Source organism: Natator depressus, chromosome 17 (genome assembly GCF_965152275.1).
Source record: "Natator depressus isolate rNatDep1 chromosome 17, rNatDep2.hap1, whole genome shotgun sequence".
NCBI classification, from domain to species: Eukaryota; Metazoa; Chordata; order Testudines; family Cheloniidae; genus Natator; species Natator depressus.
In genome coordinates, this window is record NC_134250.1 from 6,908,334 (window position 1) to 6,927,130 (window position 18,797).

An 18,797-nucleotide genomic window follows, 5' to 3' on the forward strand; every position below is an offset into this window, starting at 1 on the left:
AAGAATTGCATTCAAAAATAAAACAATGTAAAATTTTAGAGCCTACAAGTCCACTCAATCCTACTTCTTGTTCAGCCAGCTCCTCAGTCCAACAGGTTTGTTCGCATTTGCAGGAGATAATGCTGCCTGCTTCTTGTTTCACAGCGGAGCAGATCAAAGCACTCTAGGGAACTTTTAGTGCACAGTAGCAGGGTCCACATGACCAGTTAGTGCACTGTGGATTTACACCCAAGCTTGCTGCACATCAGCTGTTTGTCTAAACAAGCCCTCTGTGGAAAAGTAGTGTTAGAATATTCGAATATTGGAACTTCAGGGTCAGAGTAGGGACACTGTTCAAACACAATATCTCTACGTTTCATTCTGAAACATGCTAGTTGTAGTAATGGCAAAATAAGCAGTTGACTTTGCCTGCTTGAATTGGATTTCAAGCACCGGCTAAAGTGTGGGTATTTTAAAAAAAGCGATAGCAAAAAATGTCAAGTCTTTCAATATCTAAATGTAAAAGATATGACTTTCCTTATCTACATCCTGAAGTAAATGGTAGAACACAAGGCTAGGTTCAGCCAAAGTCCAGATACCTATATCAGGGAAAACTTGCTTGAGCCATCATAACTTCAGAGAGCAAAACACTGGACACCAGTGGACAGCACTGGACAGTCTTTCTCTCCCAGTTCATTCCTCCACCACTGCGGGAATCAGATCCATATTACCAATGGCACCCCTTAAAATTCATGCCCAGGGTACTTGCTGATCCCATGTATCCTTGTCAGCTGAGTACAGGGTGGCTGGCTGACTGAGTAGTGCTTTTAGAACCAGACACTATACAGGACTTTATGTACCGCATCTCAGAGAGGTTCTTGTGCCAAGATTAGGAGAGAAGGTTATGCGAAGAAACAAGGGGTGGCAATAATTTTTTAAAAAAACCATAGCTTTACAGGTGGATGACCAGGTCAAAGATAAGGAAGGCAGAAATCTGGTACTTAGAGGCTCCAAGCTGTGTAAAGAAGTTACGATTGGCAGAATCCACACCAAAAACCAAGGTCAGGCCAAAATTTTTTGCAGATTATTTCCAGAATGTGAGGTTTAGGAAGAGTGAGACTAAATTGGGAGGAGCTTTTAACTTCATTACCATACTCTTGTACTGATGAACCAAGATGGTAACTTTGGGGAAGATGGAAGTTCAACTATGCACCTCAAGACACATAGGGTATCTGTCAGACATATGGAGAGTTAAACTCTGCTGGCAAAGACTGAGTTCTTTACCCTTGATCCCTACACACACAAGTAGACTGGTGGTTTTGCTGTCAGCCATTATTACAAGGAGCAGTTGGTGCCTCTGTAGGCATTATGTAATGGTCCAACCATGGTCCAACAGATGTCAGTCTGAGTCTCCAATAACGTGGAGTTCAACAGGAGACCACGCCCAATTTAAAGGACACAGTATGTGTGAACACAGCATAGGAAACAATAATATAGTACTTTAAATTTAATGGTAGAGATAAAATGTCTCTAGAGAGACTTTCCTGGAAGTAACCCAAGTGGTGGTTAGAAGGTAGCTAATAAACTTAGCTTGAAGTATGAGTAAATTCTAGAGGATAAACTAAAAAAATTGCATCTAAATAAAGGATCATTGGCGCTATTTGCATATCTCATTACTTTTGAGAGGGAAAATGAATATCCTATTAAAAGAAAAGATGGGAAAAGCCACCAAGTACATACTACAATAAAATAACTGTATCTCCTAAGGTTATCCTGTTTTTATGATGGCTGCCATCAAATTGCCATGAACCTCAATGTGCCTCAATTTGCCTGTATGTAGAGTGAATGTGTAATACTTGTACCTCAGGTGAGCATCTGAGGCTTAATTAACATTTGTAAAGGATTTTTTTCAGATCCTCGGATGAAAGGCATTATATGTGCCTTATATTTATTTCCTTCCCGCACAATAAAAATGGAGGAATCAGACAAAAATAGAAATGTCTTAAAAAAATTGTATAGTAACATCTCTCTACCTAATAATCCTAAAGAGGAGACCTAGAGCTAGCTAAAATAAATAACTCTTCTAAATTTCACAATGTGTACCAAAGTGTGGGCTTTTTCTAAAAAACAAACAAACAAACAAACCACTGCTTGAAGAAATTCTAGGTAAACTAAAGCATATGAAAATGGTAACACCCCAGGCCCTGCTTATTTCATTTTTATAAAAAAGTTTGACTTTTTTAGCCATTTCCTCCATCTGACAACTTTAATGATCTGAAGTGGAGAGACTTGCTATCCTCTGTATTGCGGTCATACCTAAGCCCTTGAAAGATTTATGTTCCTGAGCTTCATGTTAAGATGACAGACGTGACTTTATCACATAAATTTGCTTTTGAAGTTCCTTGCAAACAACTTAAATAAGTTACTTCCCAATAAGTTTGCAAGGACCTTCTAAGAACCTTGGATGTGAATCTGAAGAACTTGGTGTGTTTTTGAGGTACAATAAAACCTCAAAGTTACAAACATCTCTGGAATGGAGGCTGTTTGTAACTCTACTATGTTCGTAACTGAACAACACATCACGGTTCTTTCAAAAATTTACAACTGAACATTAACTTAATACAGTTTTGAAACTTTATTATACAGAAGAAAAATGCTGCTTTCCCGTTATTTTGTTAGTAGTTGGTTTAACACAGTACTGTACTGTATTTGCTTTTTTTTGCGTTTGTGCTGCTACCTCATTGTGTACTTCCGGTTCGAAATGAGGTGTGTGTGGTTGACTGGGCAGTTCGTAACACTGGTGGTCATAACTCTGGGGGTCTACTGTATTAGGAAAGTTGCCAAGATACAGAGTTCATCTTAATCTGGTAACCTCTTTAGATTGTAGAAGAGCACGAAAGTGTTGAACAAAGCCGGCGGGCTCAGGCGGAGCCTATCAATCTGGATAGCTGTCTAAGAGCTTTTACCAGTGAGGAGGAACTGGGAGAAGATGAGATGTATTACTGTTCCAAGTGCAAGACTCATTGCCTGGCCACTAAAAAACTGGACCTTTGGAGGCTTCCCCCTATTTTGGTACAACTTTCAATCATTTTCTTTTTCTTTTGGGCAACAGTAAAAATGTACACTCATCATGAGAGTTCGGATTGCTGGGTACATCTTCCTACTTTCACAGAATAAGGAAGGTTTAGATCTACCTGTGTTCCCTTTTGTCTCAACTGAATCATGGCTATCATAGGTGACGCAACGTGAGGTCGCTACACGTGTATTATCCGTTTTATATCATGTAAATGAAAAAATACCTGCTATAACTCTACTTAAATGTGGTATTCTGCTCAGCAAAGGATTGAAATGTTCATTGCATTTATTGCAGTGCCATTGGTTGTGTTACCTTTATGGAACACAGCCTTGTTCTCTTCTTTAAATTATGCAGCATCTACATTTGTTGCCTTTGAATTTGTCCAAAGCACACAAAGTATGCTTTACTATTTATTTATTTACTAAAGCTGTATCTCCTACCTACTGTTGGTTGGTAGGTGTTGCCTCTGTAAACCCAGATACCACACACATTGTACAATGCAAGTTGATTTGTGCTCTAATCTTATAGTATGTATATCTCTGGAAGGATAAAATGAACATTTAAATTACTTGATTAGGTCATTGTGGTATAACCATCACCTTGTTTGTTTAATATGTTTCACCCTAGATAATTCACCTGAAACGATTTCAGTTTGTAAATGGCCGCTGGATAAAATCTCAGAAAATTGTTAAATTTCCTCGCGAAAATTTTGACCCAAGTGCCTTTCTGGTACAACGGGATCCAAGTCATTGTCAACGAAAGCAACAAACTCCCCAGGTTGACGACCTTTCTGAGCCACGGATTCTGCAAGGGGAGCCTAGAAAAACAGATCTCCAAAATACTTATACATCAGGCGAAGGGGATGTGCTGAACAGGAGTCCATCCTCATTTAACACTAGTAGCATCTTGAATAATATCAAAGGTAGGGAATAAATAGTGGAAATCAGTCTCTCTATAAATTGCAGTGTAGAAATTAGTGATTATTGACCTATAACAAGACGTATGGTAGTTCTTTCTTCAAAATCATCTTTACCCTTGAACTTATAAAATACAAGCCAATTGAAGAGTGTACTCATTGTAAAAGTGAGGTTATTTGTGTTTTATTGATTCAGAATTTAAGTTTATTCTGAAACGTTGATTTCTGCCACTGTCTTCCATTGTAAGCCTATTACAGCATTCATTAATAAGAAGTTGAGTTATTCAGGGTTGGTATATATTGGCATTTCAAATTTTCTGTGGCTTGAAGTTATTCAACTGCTATATGTGCCGTTGTAGATTTGGGGGGCGGGGGAGTAAATGACCTCTTTTTGCATAGTAAGATCTGCCAGCTAATCCACGTAAAATTAATAGTTTCAGTCTGTAGTCCTAACTATAAACTATGCATTGGTCGCTTAAAAAAAGAAGTTATCCATCCCAAAAGTTTTGTTCATTAGTGTCTCTGGTTATTGGAAGAAATCTTATATTGGAAAATCTAGGCTTTCAGCTTGCTTACCTTAGAAGGTTTTAACTTCTTTCTTTTACAGCATCTCCATCACCAGGGAGGAAAAGTGGAACCAGCTGTCCTTCAAGTAAAAACAGTAGCCCAAATAATAGCCCAAGGACTTTAGGAAGAGGTAAAGGGCGGCTGCGGCTACCACAGATAGGTAAAAACAAACTATCAAATAGCAAAGAAAATTTGGATGCAAGTAAAGAGAATGGTACTGACCAGGAACAGAAATTTACTTCTGACCAAGGAGATGCCATTAGCAAAGGACACATTTTGGGTGGTAGCCAGAGTGAATTATTCATTTTTCAGGACGAGATGACTTTAGCCAATGGATACGTTTGTGAGCAGAATGCATATAGTAATGGCAGTATCAATGGTGTGATTGATAACCACAGTGAGGAAGATATGACAGATGACCAAAGAGAAGTCTGTTTTAACCCTATTTACAATCTATATGCCATTTCGGTAAGTTGACATTTTATATAAGTAAAATATGCTTAAACTGCAATTTTGTTGTTAAGTTTAGAATTTCTCGTGCAATACACTTGAAGTAAACATTTGTCCTTGAGAAGAATAACAAAAAGAAGAGTTAAATGGAGTTATCCTCCAGTAAATTCAGTTTACCGTAAAGCTGAATATAACTGAAAAGTTAATCTCTGCACAGTGCTTTTCTGCTTGAGTATCTGTCAGTCATAAAGTTTAAAGCCAGAGGGGGATTGCCAGAGGGGGACTGCCAGATCATCAGGTCTGACCTGTGTATTACAGGGCCGCCACCACCACCTTCACGCTACACCCAACAATTGAAATTGTGTGCCTCAGGCAGAGAACAGGTACATCAATGCCTGAGGACCCTACAATGGCAGGGAACTGTTTGTGAGATTTATCCAGATAATCCTGGCAAGCAACCTTTATTCCACACTACAGAGAAAATCAAAGTCACTGCTAATCTGGACTGGGAGAAAATTATTTCCGATTCCCCCCTACACAGTGATGAATTAAATCCTGAGCATGTGAGCTTTGCCAAGCCCAGATATTCAAAAATATGTGAAATACAGCACAGTCCATAAGAAGTTAGGATTGGAAGAGACTTTTCAGGTTACCTATTCCTACTTCCTGTGTCAAATAAGATCTTTCTTTGCTCTGAGTCCACTGGGAACTTTTCTAATGTTTTTTTGAAGATTATTAATAATGGGGACTCAGCTGTCTTCCTTAAGTATATTCTATTTCATAATTCATATTGTTAAATGTATCCTTATATCTAACCTGACTTTTTTGCCAGATTTAGATTCTCACCTGTTCCTAGAGTTAATGATTAAAGTATCATTTACATAAAGCTTTACTTTCTCAAAATGCTTCCCAGATACTGGCCTGCCAAATTAATGTTTGAGGGTTATGTTTGTAGACAGATACAGATATACTGAATATTTATTTGTCTGACAGTCTGGAAAATACCAAAACTAATTAATTTCTTACCATTATTAATACTTAGGAATACAACATCTAAAGGCACTTTCCTAATGAAGGGGGCAGACAGTGACTAGATTAACTGGTTATTGATGACCATTGTGCGCATATGATATAGCTGTTTGATTTTATTTAAATTTCTCCCTTCTCACTATATTCTCTCTTATTGAGTTTGAATGGAGAAGGCATTTAATTGACTCATGAGTATTCGTAGACCTCTCAGAAGAAGTGAATCTTTGGGAAAGATTTGACTGTCAGGTCTAGACACACTTGCCCTGCTGGATACTTGCCAAACTGTTGTGAAGGGATCCCATATGTTTTAAGCCTCCAGAGTCCAAATGAAGTCCAGGCAGTCACTGAGTTCACCATTGTGCCTGGTCTTGGGGTGTTGGGGACACATGCTTAACACCTTGTCAGCGAGAGAGAGGCATTCCATGATACAGCAATTTCATAATAACTTTACAATATCAACCAGAATTCATAAGTTGTACAGCAAGATTCCCACAAATGTCACAGAGAGAGGGGGAGCTTGACACTCTGCGTTTGAGAGGTTATTCTAAGCATATGGTGCAACACCGAGGAAGATAAATATGGTGGGGGAGCAGTGAGAGAAACACCAGGGGGACACTGAGGTTGGCGTTGTTACTGGAGATGCGTAAGGGATGAGAAATTCAAACACGATATGGTAGGTGAGGAGTAGCCAATGGTGTGGTTCAAAGAGGGAAATGATGTGGTGAGAGCAACAGGCAAGGAAAATAATCTTTGCAGCAGCATTTTAAACATGCTGAAGCAGAGATGTAGGCACCAGGGAGGCCAGAGAAGAGTGGTTGCAAGAAAGCAAGGGACAGGATGACTAGGATGTGAAAAGTGTGGGGGTTTTTGTTTTTTAGTTGTAGTGACAAATTAAGAATCCAACTTACTTGATATTGTAGAAGATAATGAATTGTTAACACATGGATAGGGAAAGGAATTAGATGATTTCAAGGATAAAAGGGATGGGGGAAAATGGTGGTGGTATAATGGAGAAAGATGAATGCAGGAGAAGGGTGTGAGGGAGAAATTTAATTGAGTTTGGCCAGGTTGAGCTGGAACTGCCAGAAGATCATCCATGACATACCTTTCATCCCCTTGAATAACGCAATTGGGTATGTCCTAGGTAGATTGTAGCTAGAACTTGCTCTAGATTGCATTGACATGAGGAAAGAGCTTTGATCAAGTAGAGCCTGTAACATTGAAGCATTCAGTAGATGAGCATTTTAGGATCTGTTGATTTCAAGGGATGTCTTGAACCATTGCCACTCAGTGACAGAAGGCAGATCGGTTTCAGTCTCAATGAATGATATATTTTTAATACAAAAAAATCTTTTTTTAGTGCCATTCAGGAATTATGGGAGGAGGTCATTATGTCACTTATGCCAAAAACCCAAATAACAAGTGGTACTGTTACAATGACAGCAGCTGTAAGGTAAATATTTCATTTTCATTAAAGATTAGTTTGAGTTGGGGCTAAAACCCAATTTTATGTGAACTGTTTGTTTAGAAATATGAATCGCTTGAAAAACGTAACATATGAACATTAAAATGGTGACCTGAAATTGTACTTGGAAAACTCTTAACATTAAAATTTGCATATCAGCTGCTAACAGAGTAAGGAAACATACTTGATGATTTTGAACCAAAATGAAAAAGTTGCCCAATAACAATCTAGACAAAATAAATGTTGTCATTTGTGCTAGACATTTTGAGATGAAGCTACTGGATAACTGTGGTTTGAATATTTTCTTAGTAATTGCATTTATTATTATCATTATAAAAGTCATCTCACTTTCAAGTAAATAATTTCGCCTGATAAAGTAAGGCAGATTGAGAAAATGTGACTGTTCTTGTTCTAACTGTCCATTTAAAATGATTGTTTCTACAGTAAATGCATGTATTTAAATTCAGTGATGGTAGCACAATGGTACAACTGCAAGTTTTAGTAAATGTTTGTTCTGCTTTCCAGGAATTACATCCTGATGAAATTGACACCGACTCTGCCTACATTCTTTTCTACGAGCAGCAGGGGGTAGACTATGCGCAGTTTTTGCCAAAGATAGATGGCAAAAAGATGGCAGACACAAGCAGCATGGATGAAGATTTTGAGTCTGATTATAAAAAGTACTGTGTTTTACAGTAAACAAGTGATCTTCCATGGACCGTTTGAGAGCATGCAGGATGAAACTTACATTTGGCTACAGTGTTGTTGAAGTGAACAAGCTAAATGTCAGTTGTCTTATCCTGTGGTCAGAAAGCACAATAAGAAAAATCTAATTAGATAGCAGTTAACATAAACGTTGTTTTTGTTCTAATATCTCACTACATGCTCTAAACAATTCTGATGTTAGACATCAGATTAAAACTGCCATTGGCCTTTAAATAACATGGTTTGATGAAAGGCAACGAGGACCAAATAAGAGCTAAATGAAATAGTCCAAATAAGAGCTAAACAGAGTAGTGTAGCGTTTACCAATTATTCTAACAAAATCCTAAGGTTCTCCTTAGATTCAAGATGATGGGAAAAAATTGTAGTGTTGTCTATTGACAACACGATATTGCTACCTCCTTTTTCCTGAAGTTTCATCCCATTTTATTGGCAAGACAGGGAAAGCAAGAAAATGAAAAGTGCACAAAGCTTATGAAATGGTTATGGAATTTTTCCATTTTTGCCACTATTTATGTGTATTGTTGCTTTCAATATGTTGGGAGCACAACCAAATCATAATTTGAGAGCAGATTGATTTCTGCACTTGAATGGTTTATTATAATTTTGTTTTCTCCACATGTTGGTTGTGCAAATCAGCGAATTTCAGGAATGGCTGTCTGGCCTGAGGAATCCTGTCTTTTATATACTGAAAAGTCTCAGAAGAAATATCTGTGGTTATATGCATTGGGTCTGAATGTGCACTTTGCACAAAGTGCTCCCAACTCATGGAAGGACAGGTGTTATGTTTCATTACTAGTGTTGCTTTTAAATTTTGCACTTTTTAAAAAAAATTCATACCAGTACAATTCAGAAGCATTGTTCGTTTTTGTTGCTGTAAGGTCTCCAGAGTGAATGGATGTCACCGTTGTCTACTATGTCTTTTAAAACAAACGTCAGAAATGATGGTTGTCAGGTAGTTATGTTAAGAGGCAAGAAGGATTTTTGTTCATTTCATAATTTAAACTGGGTTTGGTTTTTTAATTGGTTTGCATTTTCAAATTTTCTTACTGTAACAGGCTAGGGATTAATTTGCAGGGTTTTTGAAAAAACCCACTTTTTAACAGCATTAGTCAACAAATTTGCTACTACTTGGCATTCATTTTATTACTCACTGGCTAGATTCTGCTTTCCTTGCCCATCCAAAACTCCCTTTTAAGTCAGTGGGGCTTTGGCTTGAGCAAGGAATGCAGGATGGTTGGGGCTTGTTCAAGACTGGAAAAAAGGTTATTTATGAGTAGGCATTTCTTTTAGTATTTTAGCCGTGTTAAATTGTTAGCATATCTGAATTGAGGTAAATGTTTTACTCTTTTTTCAGCCTTTTCTTCAACTGAGCCTCAGCAAGTTAGTAATTTTATCATTCATTTCCTTAAGCATCCCTCTTTAGACTTGGCATAATTACTGATTTAAATTTACATTTACATTGTAGATCTGTAAAATTAGTTAATATTCAGCCTCCTTTCAGTGTGTTCTACAACAATGCCAAATCAACTAGGAAGTATACACTTTTCAGAAAGGGGCTGTTTTTATCCATTTAAGAAACTATATAAAGTTGATCGTGCTGTCTTTACTCAGGCAACCCCCCCGCCCCAATCTTAAATGGAAGTTGTAAGGATTGATCAGTTTCAAAATAAGTATTGTCTTTGACCTAAGGTGTCGAGCCCTATTTTGTGTGTTCTTTTATCTTTAGAGTGGTCTAAACAGTGAGGTTGAAGAAAAGCAAATGTTATGAATTGTGGAATTTCTCATTTTGGAATTTTGTGATCACATTTCTCTATATCTCCCTAGCCAAACTCCATGAAAATTGAAAGATTTTCAAATTATTTACTTAAAAAGGTTTTATTTAAGCAGGTAGCACAATCTACTAATGTTGTTTGATCTTCTGTGTTTGTTACATTGGTTGTAATTATTTTTTTAAATTAAATTAATTCATGAATTAGCAGGAAATTTATTAAGTTAACTACATTCACTTTGTAAATTATTGTATAAAACTTATTGACAATGCACTGACTTTAGAAAGATGTTAATGTACATAAATACCATGTAAATAAAAGTGTTGATGTATTGGAATATGAGCTGTATAAAAAATGTATCAGTAATTGTATATGGAGTGAACTTGTTTATCTGTAACTATATTATTCAGACAAATTAAAAACTGTGGATGCAGCTCAAGTGTCATAATTTTTTTATGTCAAAGTTAATTTTTAATGCAAAAGTTTATTTTTTCTACTCTCAAGTTTCAGTACTTTTTTTCAAAGAGTTTCTATACGTTTTTGGACCCGAAGGATTGAATGGCTTGAGTAGGTATGTTATAAATTCTTTGCAGTATTGCTATTGCACCTGTTTAAATGAGCTAACAAAATTCTCTCTACATTTATTTTTAACAATTGGTTTTAATTACTTTGGATTATTTTAATCTAACAATGTCCCTTTTATTTTCTGAATGTGTCAGGTTAACCGTATTTTTAAGAAGTAAATTTCCATACCTATCTGACAAATCATACCTTATCCTCTTAAAGTGAAAATATTAAACTAATTTTGTCATCTTTTTGCATTTCTTGCAACTTTGGACAATGAAAATAGATTTAATAGTTTCTAGTCACTTAACTTTTAGGTTCTCATGAAGCTAGCACAATATTGTGATGTTTGGGTTGCCCCCGAAGTTGGGAAATGTTCATGCTGAAAATCTTGGTTTTAGAATGAATGGAATTTTAATAAAATAGTGCAAAGTTTTGTCAGTTCAAGTTTTCATAACATCTTTTTCACAAAACTTAATAATTTGACCTGTCCTTCCTTTTTAAAAAAGGAAAGTATAACAGTGCAATGGAGCTCAAAACCACAGGGTGGCAGTGTTGACTACTGCTGTTTTTCCTGGGTGCAAATAAAAGCAGTTTATTCCAGAAACCAAAATTCCGAATACTACATTGTCAGGATTTTCAGCGTGGCCTTTTTTCACCAAGAATTTTAAATAAGAATAAGAAGGGGAAATAATCCTTCTGTTTACAGAAATTTCACTTGAGACAGTAACAAGTTTACGTTACCTGTTACAAAAAAATCTTCTGCCTTCTATTTCTTTCTCAAAGCTTGTTGCCACCCCAAAATGAAAAAGAGAACTGCTGAAGTTAAGATTTTTCATGTTAATGGTACAATTTGAAATAAATGATGTATATCAATTTGCTTTCAGGTTCAAGTGTTGATCTGATTATTTCTTTCATGTGATTGGTAAAAGAATGCACTTCAGAGAGTGTGAAGTACCCATTTCCTTCATGTGGAAGGGGCCATCGTGGTATGACATGCAAAAGCAAGAAGAGAATCAGGTGAAAAAATTGTCATGACATCTCAGATTAATGTGCCAAGAAACACATTTCTTAAGTGTTCACACATTGCTTCTGTATGGGTCTTTGTCCTTCTCTAGAGTCTGGTTTGCATAAGCAGATGAGTCTGCTACATCTTTCAGCTAGGGAACTTAGTCCTTTAGCTCAAGTAAAACAGACTAATGATACAGTGCAAGAGGTCCTAGTTTCAATCAGGGATGCCCCCCAGACATCTTTCACATGGTCCACACGTGTACCATGTGGGCCAGAGAGATCCCAGGCATCATCGCCAATCCCTGTGGAACCATCCTCAGTGCAGCCACTGGATCCAGTGCCTCCCCCAACAAGTCTGGACCACGCTCCACTCCCCTGGACTGGAGAGTGAGCCCACCTCTCGCACACCCTACAGCGGTGGCTGCTGTCCCACAGGGCCAAGCCCGGCTCTCCACCCTGGGCTTTGTGATCTTGTGCACAGGGTCGCAGTGATGCTCAGGTTTGGCCTGTCTGCCACTCCATAGATGGAGAGGGCAGATGGGGCAAATTCGAGTGAGTAGCATTGTGACCTACTGCACAGGGGTTGTCACTCCGTGCATCAGGTCACGATGCTACTTGGTTTGTGGGCTCTCTCTAATGGAAGGCCCGGGGCAAATTGCCCCTTACCCTCCCCTCCCCTCGCCCCCTCGTCTCTGGTGGCCCTGCTTGCCAGTTGTATGCACCATGCATACGTCTGCAGGCACCATGGGTTTCAATCACCTCAGACTCCCCAGTTTAACCTATAAAGTCTAACTAACCATTAAAACTGAAACTTGTTACAGATATTGTAACTGGCCATTGAAATCAAGGGCACCGTCACTAATAGAGGCATTAATTCAATGATATTCAAACGGCAGTGTTTAAAGTTTTCTGTTTTTTTCTTGAAAACACCAGCATCTCTTTCCTACTTGCTTGAGGATCACATTTTCACACAATTGCTTTGGTTTGCATGTTTAGTTTTATTTTCTTACTTTCATATGACATTTCCTCTAGGAAAGATGAAAAAAGCTGAGACAACTAGCATTTGAGAGAATTATCAGTTTGGAAAGTTGTGATGCTTTCGTGTTCTTGGCATGCAGAGAAAGTAACTACTGAGGTTCCATCTTAAAGTTGCCTTAAATTAAAGCATTTTTTAGTCCTTTAGTCGGATAGAAATTCTTGAAATATTTCCCCTCCCCCATGAGTTTTTAGTATTGAAATGCCATAGTGGTAAAGGGGGTCTCAAACTCCCAGCCCGCGGGCCATCTGCGGCCCACAAACCTCCCCAATGTGGCCTGCGGGGCTCCAGCAGTTTTGCGGCCAGGTCTCTCCCTTGGCCCCACCTGGCGTCCCCAGGCGCTCTCACCCCCCCCCCCCCCGGGACCCCTTTTAAATAGAGTTTGAGATCCCTGTGCCACATTCCAAAGGATTAAGTACTTGATTTATTATCTACTAATCTTCTAACTAGCAGGATACTTAAAGTAGTAATTTGGTATCTTTAAATATAGATATTATCTCATTTCATATGATGTCCACAAGTGCATTAACATTTATAATATCAAATTATTTCCTACTCTGAGTTTCCAGTACAGCCTGTCGTCTGTGTATTTTTTAGGCCCGAATCCTGCATCAGATCTCTTCTGTGGAGTCCCCTTGAATAACGTGATCCACACTAACAAATCCCAAAGTAGGGCTCGGCTGTAGATTGCAAGAGAAAAGAGTATCTTATGCTGTGTCTTGTACAATTCCAAGCACATTGCTGGCACGTGAATAATAATCATTAAGTTTCCTGAAGACAGAAGTACTTTGTGAGCTGCTAAAAAGTTTGGAACTCTTTTGCAGAGAGAATTGGCTGATTCAGATGTGATTGATGGGTACTCCCTACCAGTCAATCAGAAAATATACATTAAGAAAAATCTTATATCATTAGTACTACTTAAGACTTAAGCAGTGTTTTATAACTTCAGTGCGATTAACTAATTCTCACGGTATCCCAGTGAAGAATTCCGGTTTGATCACTTGCACCTGGAAGTTAAAGTGAGTAGATTTATAAACTCTCTATAATTCTGAATAAACCATCACTTGTTGCTGAATTTACCCATACAAAGAAGGTATCTACTGGGAATCAATCTGAGGATAGTGTAGGTATGTTTACATACTATTGCCTATACATTTTTAGCAATGAGAGAATTATTTTGTGGCAAAAGCAAATCTATAACAATGTGAGTGTGAATATAACTTGCATTGGTAAAATGGACATTTAAAAACATTAAAATCACAAAAGTAAAAGTCTATTAAAATATCAAAAAATCTAAACTTCTTCCAACTTAATTTTCTAGGGAAAAAAATAAATGAAACCCCAGTATAGTAACTAGAATCTACTTATTCACACCCCAAGTAAACAGCACTTTTCAGTTTAATTAGAAGATTCACTACAATCATTTTGATATGCAAAGTATACTCGAATGACACATCTAGTCCACTTATATGGCATGTCTGTTGTTATCTGCAGGACTGTTAATTCAAGTTTGCAGGCATGCATTGGTGTTGGGCAGTATAAATTTCCCTCTGTTCAGTATTAATTCCTTTCAAGCTGCTTCCCTGCTCTATTATGGTGACTGAACGAGTTATTCTTAAGTATAATATTTTAACATGTTTTAATGTATTTTGCCTTTGCTCATTTCTAAATCTGTTCATAAGTGAATCTCCTACCTCGTGTGGTGGTGGTGGTGGTTGATCCTCCCACTGAAGAGTGTCTGAACAATGGTGTGAGGGAGGACTTAAGTGTCCATCTGGAAAGAATTTAACAAGCTCCTCTCATTTGCGATGATGGTATTTTGGGGGGGGGGGGTGGGGGGCAGGGGGGATAGAGCCATATCCTTTGTTACACCAGTGTAAATCCAGTGTTTACTTCACTGAAGGTAGCAATTGTCTTATTTATAGTAGAATAAATTACAGTAGAATTTAGACCCAAAGACACTGTTTTTTTTGGACTCTGACAATCTATTTGTCTTCTTTCTTTTTGGCTTTGTAAACAGATTCCCAGTCCTGAGTGTTACACCTTTTATAACTTTTTACATCGTCCATATCATGTTTTCTGATCCTCCAATTAAGGAATTTGGCCTGTAGTTTGAAAATAGGTCTCCTATCACAAGTCTCACCCCAGATGCTTAAAAACTGCATGAGGCTCTGTGTGATTTTGGCTCTGCTAGTGTTACACTATTAAAAAACCAACAACATACAGCTGAGTTAGTCATCTGTTATTTGTTAAATGAAAATCAAAGTCAGCACTCTTATTTAGTAAGGTTAATTAATACTGCTTTACTTTTCATGGCAGAGTGTACTTTGAATGCATAATATATAGACAGCCAGTTTTTTTAACACTTAAGCATAATGATGCTATCTAACAGTAATTGCAAATGGATAGAGTGCTCCATAAAAAGATAGAAACAGTGGGAGAGACCATGGTCACCTTTTGGCTTTGTACTGAGAAGTCCATCCTCCCATAAACATTAGTGTTTTTAATCATACATCACTTCAGTGTCTGTTTTCTAGGTCCCTAGTGGCTCATCTAATCCAACCTGCATCCTGACAGGACTGATTTCATTACCTCAAATTGTTTTTAAGTCCATAAATAGATATATAAAAAGAGAGAAGGTGATTTCACATACTCTTGGCAAGTTGTTCCATTTCCCACCAGGTCTATAGTTAACATTTTCCTCTAAAATTATATTTAAACTGCAATTTTTTTGCTGTGGCATAAACCCATTATTTCTTGTTCTGCTTTCATTTACGAATAAGAATAATTCATCATGAGGAAGGATGGTCTAGTGCAGTGGTTCGCAACCAGGGGAACACGTACCCCCAGGGGGTATGCAGCGGTCTTCCATGGGGTTCATCAACTCATCTAGATATTTGCCTGGTTTTACAACAGGCTACATAAAAAGCAGTCTCAAGGTCAGTACAAACTAATATTTCATACAATGACTTGTTTATACTGCTCTAGATACTATACACTGAAATGTAAGCATAATATTTATATTCCAATTGCTTTATTTTATAATTATATGGTAAAAATGAGAAAGTCAGCAATTTTTCAGTAATAGCGTGCTGTGATGCTTTTTATTTTTGTCTGATTTTGTAAGCAAGTAGATTTTAAGTGAGGTGAAACTTGGGGGTACGCAAATCAAATCAGACTCCTGAAAGGGATACAGTAGTCTGGAAAGGTTGAGGACGACTGGTCTAGTGGCCAGAGCACTGGTCTGGGAATAGTGGTATTTGGTTTTTTTCCCTGGCTATACAACAGACTTTCTGTGTGACCTTGAGCAAAACATGCTACCTCTGAGGGCCTGTTTTCTCACTAAGAAAGGTGAGCTTAACCAGCCAACTCCAAGGCATATGTGGAGAATTAACGCCTTCATTTTTCTGAAGTGCTTTGAAGTCCTCTGATAGAAGTTCTATAGTATTTAAACTTTTGCATATTTTACAAAAGTCTCCATCCTTCTTGCTCTACGCTAAGCTCCCTAATTCCCTTAACCAGCCTTCCTATTATTTTCTCAAATCTTTTTTCCTTTCCTCTACTCTGAATTCTCCTACTTCTGTGTTTAGAACTTTTGGCAAACACATTTTCACAAGGATGGGAAAGTACACAGCGTCCCATAGTCACCTTAAACATCATAGCTTGTATTTTTCTGAGTAGTAAAATATGCCATGAACATCTTAGTTATATGATGATGACTAAATGTTTCAACAGTGTCCCTGGCAGCCCATTGGTGAATAACAATATTTATACTGAGACTTGGTGAAGCTGAACACGGCTTTGCAGTAAAAAGAATATAAATCTTTGAAACAGTCCTATCTTACAACGCAGGTTTTTAAGACTTATTGAGTGGGAGAAGGACATATTGCATGCACCGTAGCAATAAAACATTTTGTGCATTCTTGTTCCTTTTTTGCATTGTTCAAACAAGCTGGTTAACGAGCTACAGTTGTTAAAGTGCATATGCTATGAAAGCAAACATAAACAGACAATTCATGGTTGTCCTCACCCCCACTGCTTTCAGCCTACAACCCTGTTGTCGTTTTAATCATGTTATTTCACCCAGTTCTACAGTGCACATGCCTCCACCTCTATAGAAAACAAAGTGTTGCAAAAGTTTGTTCCATCTTATGAGCAGGCAGGTTCTCCTCTCCTAGGGTCCTTTTTTATATACCATTCCGAGTACTTCAAGCTTGACAGCTTGTCCACTGAACAATGAGTCCTAAGAAAGGAGGAGATACTCCTGGCCTTTCACAAATCTTCCCACATACTTGGCCTCTGCAAGAGTATGGGCAAAATTTTTCCTAAAGCTTCAAAAAGTGAAAGAGAGGTTACATGGCACTTCCAACATATCAGAAAAGCACTTAAAATAAACCAAAGTAGAACTGTTTAATTCAGGAAAACCTTTGCATTGATTTCCTTCCACCCTAAATCACTTGTCTTGGAGGTAGCCAAGTCCTCGAAAAGCAGGAGGATCAAAACAACCTGTATTACTAAAGCATAGTCCGCTGTAGATACACTGCTCCAAGAAGGGTTTAATCAACAGATCCCACTCAGTTCATTCCAAAGCTGTATCCTGGGAAGAAAGGAAGTTAGCCACCACAGAAGAAATCTGTAAAGCTGCCACCTGATCATGCATCAGTGTGTTCATAAAGCACTACAGGCTTTCACTGCAGATGTCTTCTTTGGGAGGAAAGTATTCGAAGTGGTAGTCCCAAAATATAGTAACCTTGCTGATAGAGAAGAGGGAACATTCTCTTCTGTTCAAGCTATTTCTGTCCCCACCACCTGCTAACTTTTCCTCCCTGCTGGCCACATCCCAAATGTCTGGGGGAAAGGATTTTCCAGAATGAGGTCAGGATTTTCCAGAATGGAAAATTTACTTATTTTTACTTATTTTCTTTCTGGACTGAGCTCTCTCCCAGTCCAATCTACGTCATGTAAAACAAGTTCTTTGGGAGTCTTTTTAAGATGCCTTCTTCAGGACCTATGCTTATAGCTGAACGATTTGTTTGTCTTAGTGAACTGGTGGCCAGTATAAAAGCTAGTTAGTGGTGCTTCTGTTGGTTAACCTATGTCGCTCGGGGCGTGTTTTTTCCACACACCCCAGACCGGGTGAATATAAAAACCAAAAAATTGGTTAACTGTAGTTAATGTTTTCTTTTGGGGCCATTTCACAATCCCAAACTCTACTTTTCTCATGGCTTTCATACTCTGTTAGACTTTCAAAAGTCAGATGCTTCTTTAATTATGTTAATTTAATAGTTTACTGTGCATCTATAACTGTCATCCTACTTATTATTTTCTTTCTGATTTACAGTATACACACCTTTCATGTATATGTTATTGCTTCCCTCCCCTTCAGCCTCTGGGTCAGTCATGATCAAATTAGTGTGGTCATATAAAGTAGAGGGTTTTTTCCCCCCCCCATTGATTCCTGATGTCTATGGACTGTAGTTGCATATCAGCAGCTTTTGGAATGAATTTCACCTTCTGGGTTTTCTTTTAAATCACGTGGTGAATGCTGCATGTGTTTTCCCCTGTCAGTATTGAAACTGTGAAAACACAGCTACCATAGTAGGAGCTTCCATGTCACACAATCTGATTTATTGACCCTTGTATGCTAGATTTTAACACCGAATTTACAAATATAGTGACAGGGCAAACAAATCTCCTTTGATAAAGCAAAACAAGCCATGATGATTTATTAAAATTCAAGTTATTTTCTCCCGGGGGGGAAAAATACACTGATGCGCAGTGAAGTTTCATAATCTCTATTTATCCCAACGTTTTAAGCCACAACCTCTTGCCCTTAACACCTATGAAACAGGTAATATTGCTTAAGTGTCACTGAAGTTACTTTTTCAATGTGCTGTATTTTTATGGGGTGCAGAGTCTTAGTGAGATAGAGAGCGCTTATGTAATTCTCCATGTGTAACTAGGCAATGAAGTTTTTTATAAAACTAGCATTGGCTTCAGCCCCAGTAATACACGGTATAAACTGTAATCATCCATTACAGCTGGTCAGGACTCGCCACTGGTTTTTAGTATTTTTTGTTGGTTATTTTCTAGTTACATCTAACTTATTTGAAAATTAAGTGGGTTCAAGTTATGTGCTTCCTTGGATTCAGTGAGGTCTGTACTCCCTTTGGGGAGCAGAAAGGGGCTTCCAGGAGGCAGACCTCAAC

At 37.9% G+C, this 18,797-nt stretch overlaps 2 protein-coding genes across 7 annotated transcripts in view; both read left to right on the forward strand.

Annotated features, from left to right (window-relative positions):
* Positions 1-10,499, forward strand: part of USP32 (ubiquitin specific peptidase 32) — a 148,763-nt gene extending 138,264 nt beyond the window's left edge. For 2 of the 6 annotated variants that reach the window (XM_074974362.1, XM_074974366.1), the window contains 5 exons: positions 2,860-3,051; positions 3,683-3,977; positions 4,579-5,006; positions 7,378-7,470; positions 8,008-10,497. In XM_074974362.1, the coding sequence (XP_074830463.1) occupies positions 2,860-3,051; positions 3,683-3,977; positions 4,579-5,006; positions 7,378-7,470; positions 8,008-8,181 (1,182 nt within the window). In that variant the 3' untranslated portion in view covers positions 8,182-10,497. Of the gene's footprint in view, positions 1-929; positions 1,164-2,859; positions 3,052-3,682; positions 3,978-4,578; positions 5,007-7,377; positions 7,471-8,007 lie in introns of those variants that run through there. The other 4 variants (XM_074974364.1, XM_074974365.1, XM_074974363.1 and 1 more) reach the window with 4 other exon arrangements.
* A 4,920-nt stretch (positions 10,500-15,419) lies between these two features.
* Positions 15,420-18,797, forward strand: part of ZNHIT3 (zinc finger HIT-type containing 3) — a 92,214-nt gene continuing 88,836 nt past the window's right edge. Inside the window, exon 1 of the mRNA XM_074975010.1 lies at positions 15,420-15,527. Coding sequence (XP_074831111.1) covers positions 15,444-15,527 — 84 coding nt within the window. The 5' untranslated portion in view covers positions 15,420-15,443. The remainder of the gene's footprint in view (positions 15,528-18,797) is intronic.